The sequence below is a fragment of the Panthera onca genome, chromosome C1 (assembly GCF_046562875.1).
Source record: "Panthera onca isolate mPanOnc1 chromosome C1, mPanOnc1 haplotype 2, whole genome shotgun sequence".
NCBI lineage: Eukaryota > Metazoa > Chordata > Mammalia > Carnivora > Felidae > Panthera > Panthera onca.
In genome coordinates, this window is record NC_138346.1 from 189,604,039 (window position 1) to 189,617,317 (window position 13,279).

The 13,279-nt window shown below is 37.8% G+C and overlaps 1 protein-coding gene across 11 annotated transcripts in view; it reads left to right on the plus strand.

The window, feature by feature from the left end:
• The window catches only part of SCMH1 (Scm polycomb group protein homolog 1), a 186,993-nt gene that overhangs the window by 38,738 nt on the left and 134,976 nt on the right, over positions 1–13,279 (plus strand). For 5 of the 11 annotated variants that reach the window (XM_078452026.2, XM_078452015.2, XM_078452021.2 and 2 more), the window contains exon 2: positions 1,308–1,388. The exons of 2 other annotated variants lie outside the window; for them this stretch is intronic. In XM_078452026.2, the coding sequence (XP_078308152.2) occupies positions 1,364–1,388 (25 nt within the window). In that variant the 5' untranslated portion in view covers positions 1,308–1,363. Of the gene's footprint in view, positions 1–1,307; positions 1,389–3,501; positions 3,667–9,641; positions 9,772–13,279 lie in introns of those variants that run through there. 4 more of the 11 variants (XM_078452016.2, XM_078452020.2, XM_078452018.2 and 1 more) reach the window with 2 other exon arrangements.

Here is a 13,279-nt window from a genome sequence, read left to right on the forward strand (position 1 = left end):
TATAGGAGTTCTTTATGTACTCTAGATGTTAATCCCTTATTGGATATATAATTTGCCAGTATTTTCTCCCATTCTGTAGGTTGTCTCTCACTCTCACGACAGTATCTTCTGATGCGCAAATGTTTTTCATTTTGATGAAATCTAATTTGTCTGGTTTTTTTTTCATTGCCTGTGGTTTATGTATTATATCCAAGAATCATTGTCAAACCCAGTGTCATGATGATTTTCCCTTCTGTTCTAAGAGTTTTTTAATCTTAGCTCTTGTGTTTAGGTCTTTGATGCATTTTGAGTTTATTTTTTTTTATACACTATGAGGTATCCAGTTTTCCCAGCATCATTTGTTGAAAAGAATATCCTTTCCCCATTAAATGGTTTTGGCACTTTTCTCAAAAAATCATTTGACCATATATATCAGAGTTTGTTTCTCGGCCCTTTATTCTATTCCATTGATCTATATGTCTGTCCTTACGCCAATACCACACTGATTACTCTAGCTTTGTAGTAAGTTTTGAAATAAAGAAATGTGAATCTTCCAACTTTATTCTTCATTTTCAAAACCGTTTCAGCTATTTGGGGTCCTTTGAAATTCCATGTGATTTTGAGAGGGATTGCATTTAGTCTGTAAATCACTTTCGGTAGTATTGTCATCTTAACAATGTTAGTCTTTCAGTTCATGAAAGAATTCCATTTATTTATTTATTTTTTAATTTCTGTCAGCAATGTTTTATAGTTTCCAGCCTACAATATTTTACTCCTCGTGACCGTTATATTTCTCACAGTAAATTAGTAAGTTAGCATTCTAATTTACCTACTCATCATTGTTTAATGACCTATAGAACTGCCCTCAAGAATCTGTTCTGGTTTTAACAGAATCTGTGTTCTGAACCCACAAAACTTAGGGAAGGGTCTTTTTTTTTTTTTTTTTTTTTTTATTTTTTTTTCAATGTTTTTTATTTATTTTTGGGACAGAGAGAGACAGAGCATGAAAGGGGGAGGGGCAGAGAGAGAGGGAGACACAGAATCGGAAACAGGCTCCAGGCTCTGAGCCATCAGCCCAGAGCCCGACGCGGGGCTCGAACTCACGGACCGCGAGATCGTGACCTGGCTGAAGTCGGAGGCTTAACCGACTGCGCCACCCAGGCGCCCCAGGGAAGGGTCTTGATAATTGAAAACCTATCCAAATTGCTGTCCTTGGGAAGCCCTGTCTGGTTGTCCAGCCTGTTGGTTTCCTCTGATAAAAATCTAATTTCACTGCATGTCTTCTACAGTAGTTTACATTTCTAATTTTTTCTATCTTTTGCTTCTAGATTTCTCCATCTCACTAAGGAGGAACGGTTCCCTATTTGATATAGTTGATGGTACCATGCAAAAATCAGATCTTCGGAAAGGTCAGAACCTGTATTTATACATAACGGAAATATTTCACTCTGTTAGGCTGTATATGAATGTATGTGTCACAAAAAGCAATTAGAGGGAATAAAAGAATCCTACCGTTTCTTGCCAACTTATCCTACGATTTTAATAAGCCTTGTGTGTCATTTATACAACTCTTTATAGTTTGCAAAGTACTCTTCACAGAATTGTCTTAACACAGTCTTTACAGTAATCTTGTGAAGTAGGTACTGTCACTATTCCTGTTTTATGGAAACAGTGAGGCATTTGAACAAAGGGACTTATTCAAAATCTTGTTACTATGTGCTGGAAGAGTCAGTCCTAGATCTTTTGCCTTTAAATCTCATTCTTCTCACTACATTACAAGTTCATGATCAGTGTCAGAATTTAGAAGGCATGTAAGTATGGAAAGTGTATGAACATTGGAAATAATGTATGTAAAAGTCTGTGAAAAAAGTTAGAACTCTTTTATGGATATAAAATACCATTAATAAGTCAGATCTTGATATTGAATGTCTAACATAATCTTTGAGATGATACCATTGCCTTAGAATGGCAGATGAGGCTCTTTGTTTGCTGTTTGCCTGCTTTTCTGTTCTTATCCCACTTCATCCCCATAGCCTACCCTACCCTTTTCCATCTGTAACAAGCTGCTGGCTCTTGTCCAAACACACTGTCCATTTCCATGCCTTAGTACCTTTGTACTATATTCCCTTTGCCTAAAATGCCTATTCATCTTCCTTCTGCCAATCCTAGCTCAACTTCATCTCTGTGAAGCTTTCCTCAATTCCCCAAGCAAAGTTAATCATTCCTTTCTGTTTTCCCAGAGCATTTTGTATATCAAATCTCTATTAGAGCGAAAGTCATGTTGTGTTATGATTATGTAATTGAATCACTATCTATCCTACTAATCTGTGAGTTCTTTGTGAGCATAGGCTAGGACTTCTTTGTCTTTGTGTCCTTAACACCCCACATCACTCCTAGGCTTAGATACATTTTCTTTAAAGAATAGCTCTTCTTAAAGGATCTGTGCATTAGTCTAAGTGGGAGACTGACCACATACAAATACTTACAAGCTTATAAATAAGTATAGTACATGCTTGAAGTAGAACAGAGAGATGATCATAGGCAGAATTATTTAGGGAAGGATTCCTCTATATCAGAGATTGACAAACTGTGGCTCATAGGTCCAATCCTGTCTGCTGCCTATTTTTGTAAATAAAGGCTTTTTGGAACATAAGCCTTTCCATTGTTCATTGTTAATGTGTTGCCTATGGCTGCTTTCATGCTACAGTGGCAGAGTTGAGAAGCTGCAACAGAAACTATATGTCCCATAAAACTGAAATTATTTACTCTCTGGCCCTTTACAGAAGAAATTTTCCAAACCCTGCTCTAAGAGATGGGTTTTGAATAGAGGTTTGAAAAGAAAAGGAACATAAATGGGTGAGGCATGAGTGTGTATCATAATTTAATGAAGACAGGCTGTAGTTGGGGCACCTGGGTGGCTCAGTCATTTAAGCAACCGACTCTTGATTTCAGCTCAGGGCGTGATCTCACAGTTTCTGAGGTTGAGCCCCCCCCCCCCCCCCAACCACATCAGGGCTGTGTGCTGAGAGCATGGAGCCTGCTTGGAATTCTTTCTCTCCCTCTCTTTTTGCTTCTCCCCTGCTCGTGCATGCATGCGTGTATGCATGCTCTCTCCTAATCTCTCTCAAAATAAAGAAATAAACATTAAAAAAAGAAAAAAACCCAACAGGCTATAGTAGTAGGTATGCTAAGTGAGAAATTCTTCTTTAATCCAGTTCATCAGGGAGAGCTATGTTGAAGAGATGAAATGTCAAGAATGCTTTGGATTGATTAAGAGGGAACCTAGAAGACCAGTAGAAAGAAATTGCCAAGTAAATGTTCTGCGTCTGTAGTAAGAGGGTTTCATAATTAGTGGCAGGGCACGAGTTTGCTGATGACACCGAAGAAGGAGGCAACAATGCAAATTAACATTGATGAGTGTCTTCGATGACCAGGTACTTGTCTAAATGCCTTTATGTGTGTCCTGTTTAATTCTTCCAGCACCTATATCAGTTTATTGCTGTAATTGTCTTTATTTTGCAGATGAGGAAACAAAAGTACAGGGGGTTAAGTTACTTGGCCAATGTTATACAGCTAGTAAGTGATAGAACCGAATCTGAATCCAGGCAAGATTGCTGCAGAATCTTCAAAACAGAAGAGAGACATCTAGGGATATTTGGTAAAAAATACCCTTGAGCTTGCAATAAGGTAATTAATCTGAATAATTAGGAAGTATGCTAACCCTTCATGGTAAAGAGAAAATAAACAAACCATAGAGGAGTGATGTCAGAAGGCAAAGTGTCCAATCAGAACAATATGCTGTGGATTAGGTCGAATGGGAGAGAACAGGAGCAGATAGATACATTATACAGTGAGACATGTTATATAGCTAGTCATTGAATTTCATCTTGATGAGACCATAAAGCAGTTAACTTTCCCTGCATGCTTGAAAGCTGCCCCCAAGTGCCTAAAGGGCAGGCGTACTCAATGGAAGTAGAGATTAGCAGTGATTTTCAAGGAGGTAGGTGACATTTCAACAATTACCCCCCCCCCCCCCACACACACACACCCAGTACATTTTTAGAGTCCATGGAGGTGTCACATCAAACACATGCCATTCTCTCTCTTTCTGTCTTGTTCCCCTAAGGGATTTGTTCCTGTCTAACTCCCTACCACTGCTGTGATAAACATTTATCCCCCGTGGACCACTTCTTTTTAATGTATGTATGTATTAAAGTTATATATATACACTGTGAAAAATTTGGCAACAGAAGTATACCGAATGAAAAGGGAAAGTTTTCCTCCCATTACTCTCTTGCTCTCTTGAGAGACCTCTTTTAAAAGTTCAGCTGTAGATAAAACTCCCATTACTAATGAAAGTATGCTGGGATTCCCTTGTGGTTATTGAGATAGAAAAAATACCGAGAATCCCTTTCCTAAGGCCAAGATCCATAGCCAAGAATGGAAGGAACTTCCTGGGAAGATATGGCATCTTCATCAATGGAGGCATAAGCAGAGTTTTGGTAGGGATGTTAAGGAGAAGATTCAGGCACTGGATAGGGTTGGTGGAATTGGAGGCAGGACAGGAGGAGGCATTGAACTAAATGGGTTTTACTATTCCTTCCAAACCTGTAATTCTATAGTATACCATCTGACTGATTACCAAGCACAAAGGAAAAGACTCCAATGTGACTGGCCTGGATGACGTGGATGGAATACAAAGTAGTATACGAGAAAATCCAATGTATAAAGTCCCAAATTTATAGAACAAGTTACTTTGCAGTCAAACACTGAGCTTATTTTAATAAAGATTTCTTTTAACTAGCCATCTTGGTGTGCTTAAAGTAGACTTCATTTTTTACAGAAAATTCCATTTACACTAAATTTTCAAGACTGTATTTACTATGTAAAGGAAAAGCGGCACACGGTGTTCATTATTTCAAAGAAGAGAGATATTTCAGGTTATCTGCCTGGTTTTAAGCTGTGGTGGATGTGGAGGAACTAATTGGGCTGTTACCTTGCTGCTGCTACTGCCCGTAGACTTACAATGGCATGAAACTTAAAAGCGACCTTACAGATCATGAGTCAAGTTCAGCCTCTTTATTTTTCAAATGAGGAAAGTAAAAACCAGAGATGATGTATTACTGACTCAGTCTCATGATAGCCTAGCTGAACTTGACTCTCAAAGATTGGAGATAAGTTATGTAAACTGCCTGCCATGGTGCCAGTATGTGGTAGATGAAGAAGCAGAAAGGAAGGAAGATGATGGTGATATTTCTTGGGCCCCATTATCACACTTCTGTAAGGCTTCAGAGAGAAAGTTGGTATTGTGGAGATGCAGCCATAGCTATAGATACAGATACAGATATACAGACACATATACTATCTATGCTACGAACTTAAAGTTGTACAGTGTTGAGATGATGAAATCAGGAGGTCCATAACCCCTTAAATTGTAGGACCTTAGATTTGGAAAGGCCTTTTAAGGTTACCTAGTCTAATCTCCTTCCTCCTTTTCATGATGTAATATCTCCACTAAGAGGTTATCTTACCTTTGCTTCCATTCCCTCAATGATGGCAAATTCATACCTCACCTTCCCCAGAATTCACCCGATGGTTGGATACCTCTGACTGCCAGAAAGTTCTTCCTGGTAATGAGCTGAAGCCTGTCTCCCTGTAGCTTCCACCCACCAGTCCTAGTTCTGTCCCTTGGGGTAATGTTGAACAGGTAGAGCGAATTTCATCTCTCCTCTACATGAGGACATGGCAGGTATTTGCAAACAGCTCTCCTATTTCCTTTGAGTCTTCTCTTCTCCTGGTTAAACCTCGACAGTTTCTTAAACTTTTAGTATCCTTGTTGCTTTCCTTTGAATAAAGTTGTGTGCCTGTGTCGCATTCAGAGTATAGGATCTAGATGTGAACATAAAACTCTACCTCCAAAGTGTTCTGACTGGCAGAGTAGATCATCCAGGATTGTTACCACCTTCTTTCCGGATATGATGGGAATGACCATGGTGGTGGTGGTGCGTTACTTATTTCACGACCTCAGATCCATTTATGTCTGCCAGGAAGTATGATGTAGCACCACTGGTACCACTAAACTTCTTCCCTGATCAAGAAACATGAGCCAGAAGCTTTGTAGAAAGAATTAACCTCTCTTATGCTCTGGATCACACCTCTGGAAAGGGTACACATTGTACACAGTTGTAGTCTACTGGGAGTGCCTGCAAGACAGAGGGAGTTACGGCTTCTCTGCATTTTCATTAGCCATTCATTGCCAACTGCTTTGCTTGTTAAAGGAAATACTGATGTTCTCTGGGGTTCTTCTCTCTGTGTGCACGTGCAGAAACATATAATTGCTACAGAGGGAGTGGGGGCAGGGATGATTGCCAAGGAGAGATCTGTTACATCTTCTTTGTTCACATCTGCTGCATGCACAAGACAGGATTTATTGCTGTCTTTGAAAAAGGGATTGCCTAGTTTGCTTCCCCTTCCCCCTCTTCTGGCAGATCATCCCAGAGGGATATTACCATCTCTTCACACTTATCTCGGAACAGAGTAAAAGTAAATGAAGGAGAGCTGGAGGCAGAGAATCAGCTCATCAGCTAAAAGGCCCTAGGAATAGTTGCTAATAAGAGAGAGTGGCTAATCAATGGTACCTCCCAGCCTAGTCCCTTGTCTGTCTCCTGCCTCCTGTGGGTTGTCCTCCATGACCACAGTGGGGCAGGTGTTCCGCTCCCAGCTTTTCCTTTTTGATCTCTGTGCATATCAGCGTAGGATTGCAGTTTATTAAAATCACAACTGCCATCTAACATTGAAAGAGTTCTGTCTTGTCTTAATGGGTTTTCAGAAGTACATCTGATGCTTCTTTTGTCTATTTTCCAGTTTCTATTTCTGAGAGAAGCATCACTCCTTTCCTGCTCTCCTCTTCCCTTCCTCCCCACTCTCTCTGTCTCTCTCTCTGTCTCTCTCTCTCTCATTGATATGTACATGTACTTGCATTACTTCTTTTGTGTTTTCCAAGCTCTATGAATATTTAAAACATGGTACCTATGGACATCCTCCATTTAATCTAGTTTTGCCTCATTGAATCCCAGACTATGTTTAATATTAATTCAGTGTTCAGATCAAGCTAATAAGCATCAGTGCTTCAATTTTTACTGTAGTAAAGTGGGTAGAATATCTAAGTCGGATTATTTTATGTTAGAAGCATTGTAAGGTTTCCTATGAATATTTTTGTCTTTTTTTTTTTTTTTTTTTTTTTTTTTTTTGCAGAGGGTCAGTGTAATTAAGAGCATAGTTTGAGTTCAGATCCTGGCTTTTCTACTGATTATAACCTTTTAGAAAGTTACTCAACCTCTCTCGGTATTATTTCCTCATTAGTGAAAAGGGGTGTCATACTGGGGAGGAGGAAGATTTAAGAAGATGGTTTTATTGAAATGATTAGCACAACATCTGGAATATAGTAAACACTTAAAAATAGCTATATAATGTTAATAATTATTATTGCTGTTGTTAGTATATAAATGATAATTTATAACTAAATTTTTTTTCTTAATATAACATATGAAGAATTTCTTCTGCTTTTCCTTGCTTCAGGGGATGGCCTATTATGATTACTTTGTGAAAGGAAGTTTCCACAGCCTTGTAGATTTTTCTACCACATATTATTTTTCTCTCAAGAATTTCTAGAAACACCAGAATCTTTACAGCCTCTGGATATTGCATTATCCAGTATAGTCACTGCTGGCCACATGTTTCTATTTAAATTTAATAAAAACTACAAACAAAAATGCAACTCTACAGTCACGCTGGCCACATTTCAAGTGCTGAAGAGCCACATGTGGCTAACGGCTACCCGTTAGATGGCACAGAACATACCTGGCATCACAGAAAGTCCTATAGGACAGCACCGCTTCATGTCACTGGTCGATGCTCTTGTGCAATTTCTCGGAAATCAAAGAGGACATGTTTTCTAGGATATTGTACAAACTACTCTCTTAATGTTTCAGGACTCCAGACATGCATTTCTGAGGATTCAGTTTATTCTTCTTATCCCAGCCTCTTAGTGTCATTAGTCTTTTGGAATAAATATAAGCACTTTCACTTCCCCCAAGAAGATTGCATTACAATAATGTTTAAAGGTTGCATCCGATAGTAAGAGGAGCCAAAGGGAGAAGAGGCAAAGTAGAAGCGATTCTAGCGAATATTCACTAGAGTCGTTACTCAAAAATGGAGTATTCGAATCCTTAGGGGGCTAACTAGTAATGGGAGGCTCTAATGTCCTGTGTGCTTTGTAATAAGCACATTGTATTAATCAGGATCTCAGTTTTCCCTCTGAGAAAGGTAGCAAACAGCACATTTTTCCTTAATAATCCTTGTTATCTGATTACGTGCTTTTGAAACCATTTTTTCATTAGTTCTTCACAACAACCTTGTAAAGCAAGTAGCATTGGGATTGTCATCCCTATTTTACTGATAAGAAAACTGAGGCTCAGTACAGTTAAGTTATTGCCTAAAGTCTTTAAGGGAAAATAGTCTCTAAGGGAAAATAGAGTTGACATTCAAAATAGGATAGGGATCCATTCAAAATAGGATAGGGTGGCTCAGTCAGTTGAGCATCTGACTCTTGATGTTGGCTCAGGTCTTGATCTCAGGGTTGTGAGTTCAGGACCCGCATTGGGCTCCTTGCTGGGCATGGAGCCTACTTTAAAACAACAACAACAACAACAACAACAAGACAAACAAAAAAACCAGGATAAAATTTTGACTTCCAATTTGATATTTTCGGTTTCATTTTGTTTTGCTTTGTTTTACTACCAATCAGACTGTAGTAAAAGAGAGAGTGAAGATTCTTTAGAGCAACTTGGAAACTGAGTAGGGTTGCATGAGGTAGGTACCCTAAAAGAATCGTTACAGCTTCATTTGTCCTATGACCATGTATATTAGTCTGCTCAGATTTTATAACAAAATACCCCTGGCTGGGTGAGTTAAACAGTAGAAATTTATTTTCTCGCAGTCTGAGTCTGGAAGTCCAAGATCAGGATGCTAGCAGGGTTTGTTTCTGGTCAGGCATCTCCTCAGCTTACAGACAGGCGCTTTTTTGGCCATGTCCTCACCTAGACTTTTTCTGTGTATGTGTTTGTGGAGACAGAGAGGGTGAGGTTGAGGGAGAGGGAGAGAGCTATATCTGGTGTCTTGTCCTTGTCTTATAAGGACACCAATCCTTTCAAATTAGGGCCCTACCCTTATGATCTCATTTAACCTTAGTTACCTCCTTGAGAGTCCTGTCTCCAAATACGGCCACATTGGGGATTAGGACTTTAACATATGAATTTGGAGGGAACACATTCAGTCCATAGTACCATGTTAATGGAGTTTTAGTATCTTTTAGTTTTTGGCTTAACCTGGTTAGTTGGAAATTATATTTATATGTAGTATTTGCTTGGGACCAAATATAGCAAATATCTGTATTCTTTATTTCTGTGAATATTGAGGCTTAGTTAAATTAAACCTGTGGTACTTGCTATAAGGTACTATCCAATGCTGAGTTATTTTAATAAGCAAAAAAAGGTATATCTAAATGTCCTACTTTTTAAGTAATGTAGTTAATTTGGTAATACTTACGTCTCATGGTTTAAGGGGTAATAAGTGTCCTCCTTCCTCCCACCCCCATTCTACAGATGGAGAAATTAACATACAGAGAAACTGACTTGTCAGAGGTCAGAGTAAGGTATTGGTGGATCCAGGGATAAATCCCAAACTTCTTAACTCCTTGAACAGTTTTAAGTCCATTGACTATGCAGCCTAGTGGTAAGTATCTTTTTACCCTATTCTGGAGGCATGAGGGATTAAGATCTTTAGCAAAGACTGACTTTAAGGAACTCCTCATTACTAACTATGTCATTCATTATCCATTTCTTTTAGCCATAATGTCTTTTTTGCCATTTTTTCATCAATTTTTTAGGTTGTGGAAGGAATTGGAAGTTTTGCTTTTTAAATACTTGAAGATATTTCTGTAACAGTTCAACCACACTATAGATTATTATTAAGAAAAGAAAGAAAAACTTATTATTTAATGAATTTTTTCTCTATGTTAGGCACCATGCTAGACACTTTGTTTAGCATTTAAATATTATTTAAATGTTGGGGCACCTGGGTGGCTCAGTTGGTTGAGTGTCTGACTCCTGATTTAGGCTCAGGTCATGATCCCTTGAGCCCCGTGTCAGGCTCCACTCTGAGCATGGAGCCTGCTTAAGATTCTCTTTCTCTCTTTCTCTCACCCTCTTCCCCTCTTTCTCGCTCATGCACTCTCTCTCTCAGATAAAAAAATAAGTATTATTTAAATGTCTTATTGAAACTTAGAGCCATTTCTAGAGGGTATGTGTTCTTGCCATTTTTAATAGTGATTTTTAAGTCTATTTATTTATTTTTGAGAGGGAGAGAGAGAAAACGAGCGCGAGAGAGAGGAAGAGAGAGGATCCCAAGCAGGCTCCACGCTGTCAGTGCAGAGCCCAATGTGGGGCTCAAAGTCACAAACTGTGAGATCAGGACCTGAGCCAAAACCAACAGTTAGATGCTCAATCAACTGAGCCATCCAGGTGCCACAGTAGTGATATTTTTAATAATATTAGTTGACTTGAATAGAAAAACATCTCATAAATTTCAGAGTTTAGATTCTAAATGAAGTTTTAGCTTTGTAGAAACTGAGAATCTTATCAGGAATCTTTAAAGGTAAAATCTCTATGTTAAGCATAGTTTTCTAGTGTATTATGTCTTATCCTTTTTTCATCCTTTGTTTGGGATTTCCTGAGGTGGGATGATTTGTCTGAGATGAAGTTAAGCTTGCTCTTCCACTTGACACTAAAATCATGTCAAGTTTAGTTTCTCTAAAGCCTTTTCTTCCGTCTCTACATGTGAAATTGTTTGGATTCTCTTAATTACTAGGGAGGTTGAACAACTAAGCCATGTGAGAAGCAAGAGTGTAATGAGCCTCCAGAGCCAAGGTCCCATAGACAATTAGTATATTCTCTCCTCTGCCCCTCACCTCTACTTCTCTGCCCACTGGGTTCTTCTTTCTTATTCTGCTTTCTCCATTATAGTAAAATAGATAGGCATTGACGTTGACCACTTCTTACTTTTCTTGTCATACCCCCTAACATACCTTCTGCTCCAGCCACATTGAACTACAAGTTGCCCAACATGGCACTGTCCAATAGAAATACAATGCAAGTCACACACAGAATTGTAAATTTTCTAGTAACCACACTGAAAAAGGTAAGGAAGAAATAGGGGGATTTAATTTTAATAATACATTTTATTTAACTGAATATATCTCCGACACTATTTTGACATGTAACCAATATAAAAATACATACGGAGCTATTCTGCATTCCTTTTTTCATACTCAGTCTTCAGAATCTGGTATATGTGTTACAGTTATAGCACATCTCAATTCAGACACTAAGTTTTGTCAGAAGTGATTGATTTGTATTTAGATTTCAACAATTTTCAACTGAAAAAGTAGATTCTCATATCCAGCTTTGTTCCAAATATACTTTAAAAGTTTTCCCCATAACTGTACTGAATGTCAGTTATGAATTTATATTAATAAAAAAGTTAAAACAAAATTAAATGTTCACTTTCTTAGTCACACTTGCCAGAATTCAGGTGGCTACCATACTAGAGCAGGTCTAACATAGTGGTTTATGGCATCATTTCTCTCTTTATATTATTCCCCCCCTGTGATATACTTTTCTTATTACTCCATCCCTAAGACTCAATTCCTTTTCCATTAAAGTCTTAATTTCTCCCCAGACAAAACTGTCTCCTCCCTTCTCTGAGCCCCCATTTACTTTTAATGCAGCATCTATAATACTTTATCACATTTACTTCTGTATCTTTCTCCCTCTTTTAGACTAAAGGGAGAGTACCTTGTTATTTTTTGAATCCCCCATTACCTAGCACAAAGCTGGAACCTGTGTGTAGTCAAAGAATTTTTGTTTAAAGACTAGATTAATATCATTTCAATCTGGAAATAAAAAAGGCTTTAGAGGGTTATTTTGAAAATAGCAAGTTGGAAATGGAATTTAAATGTCAAATTGAGCAAGATTTAATAGGGAGCAATCCACTGTGTTTTAAGCCTGTGACATTGTACTCACTCATTTGTTTCATGGACTTAGACACATGAGATATAAAGAAGAATGAGACATAATTTATACTGGTAAATAGTTCATAGTCAGGATATATACGTGCGCACACACACACACACACACACACACACACACACGTTATGTGTGCACACAAGTTATGGACACGTTTCTGTCTCAGCCCCCATAATAGTGTTTGTTGCTTATTGAAATAGAACTCCAGGGTTGAATAAGATCTTAGAAGTTTATGTAATTAATCCCTTTTCCAACCCATAAATTCCTTCTCAGCTTGGAAAAGTTTCAGCATCTTTGGTGATAGGTGGTCATCCAGGCTTTCTGCTTATTCAGGAAATGAATAACCCATCCTCTGCAGGATAGTTCTCATTGCCAAGATGTCTCATTCTGACATCTGCTCCCCTGCAATGAATGCTATTTCAAATGCCTCCTGTCAAAAGATCACATTTTGTGAAACCTTTGGAATAGAATGTAAACTTCATGAGAAGCAGTTTTTCTCTGTTTTGTCCAATGACGTATCTTCAGTGCCCAGAGTAGTACCTGACAAATTATAAATAGTATAATAATTAGTATAATAAATTATTATAATATATTATATTATATATTATATAATTATATATTATATTATATATAATATAATAAATAATAATAATTATTAGTATAATAAATAGTATAATAAATAGTACCTGACAGATTATAAATGTTTACTGAATAAATACATCTATATAAATAGGATTCAGGACATTAATTCAGCTTGGTTTTTCATTTGTGAACTATTATTACTGCATATTTTTCATTGCTGTTGCCTAACCAGCCCTTCTACTCCATGGCACTGTTAAACTTTCTGAGTCCCAGATTCTTACTCTTCACCTATAGATACATATTGGTAATACCCAAGATGATATATAATAAAACTGCCTGGCCCTGGGCTTGGTATATGGTAATGATAGGTGTTAGTTGAATCTGAAATGAAATCAGTATGGCAACTTCTGAGCCTTCTGACATCCCAAAATGCAAGTTCATGTTTTTAATTAATTGAATTTTAAAAATTGTGATAAAAGATATATAACTTAAAATTTACCACTTTAACCATTTTTAAGTATACAGTTTAGTGACATTGAATACATTCACATTGCTGTGCAACCATTTCCACCATC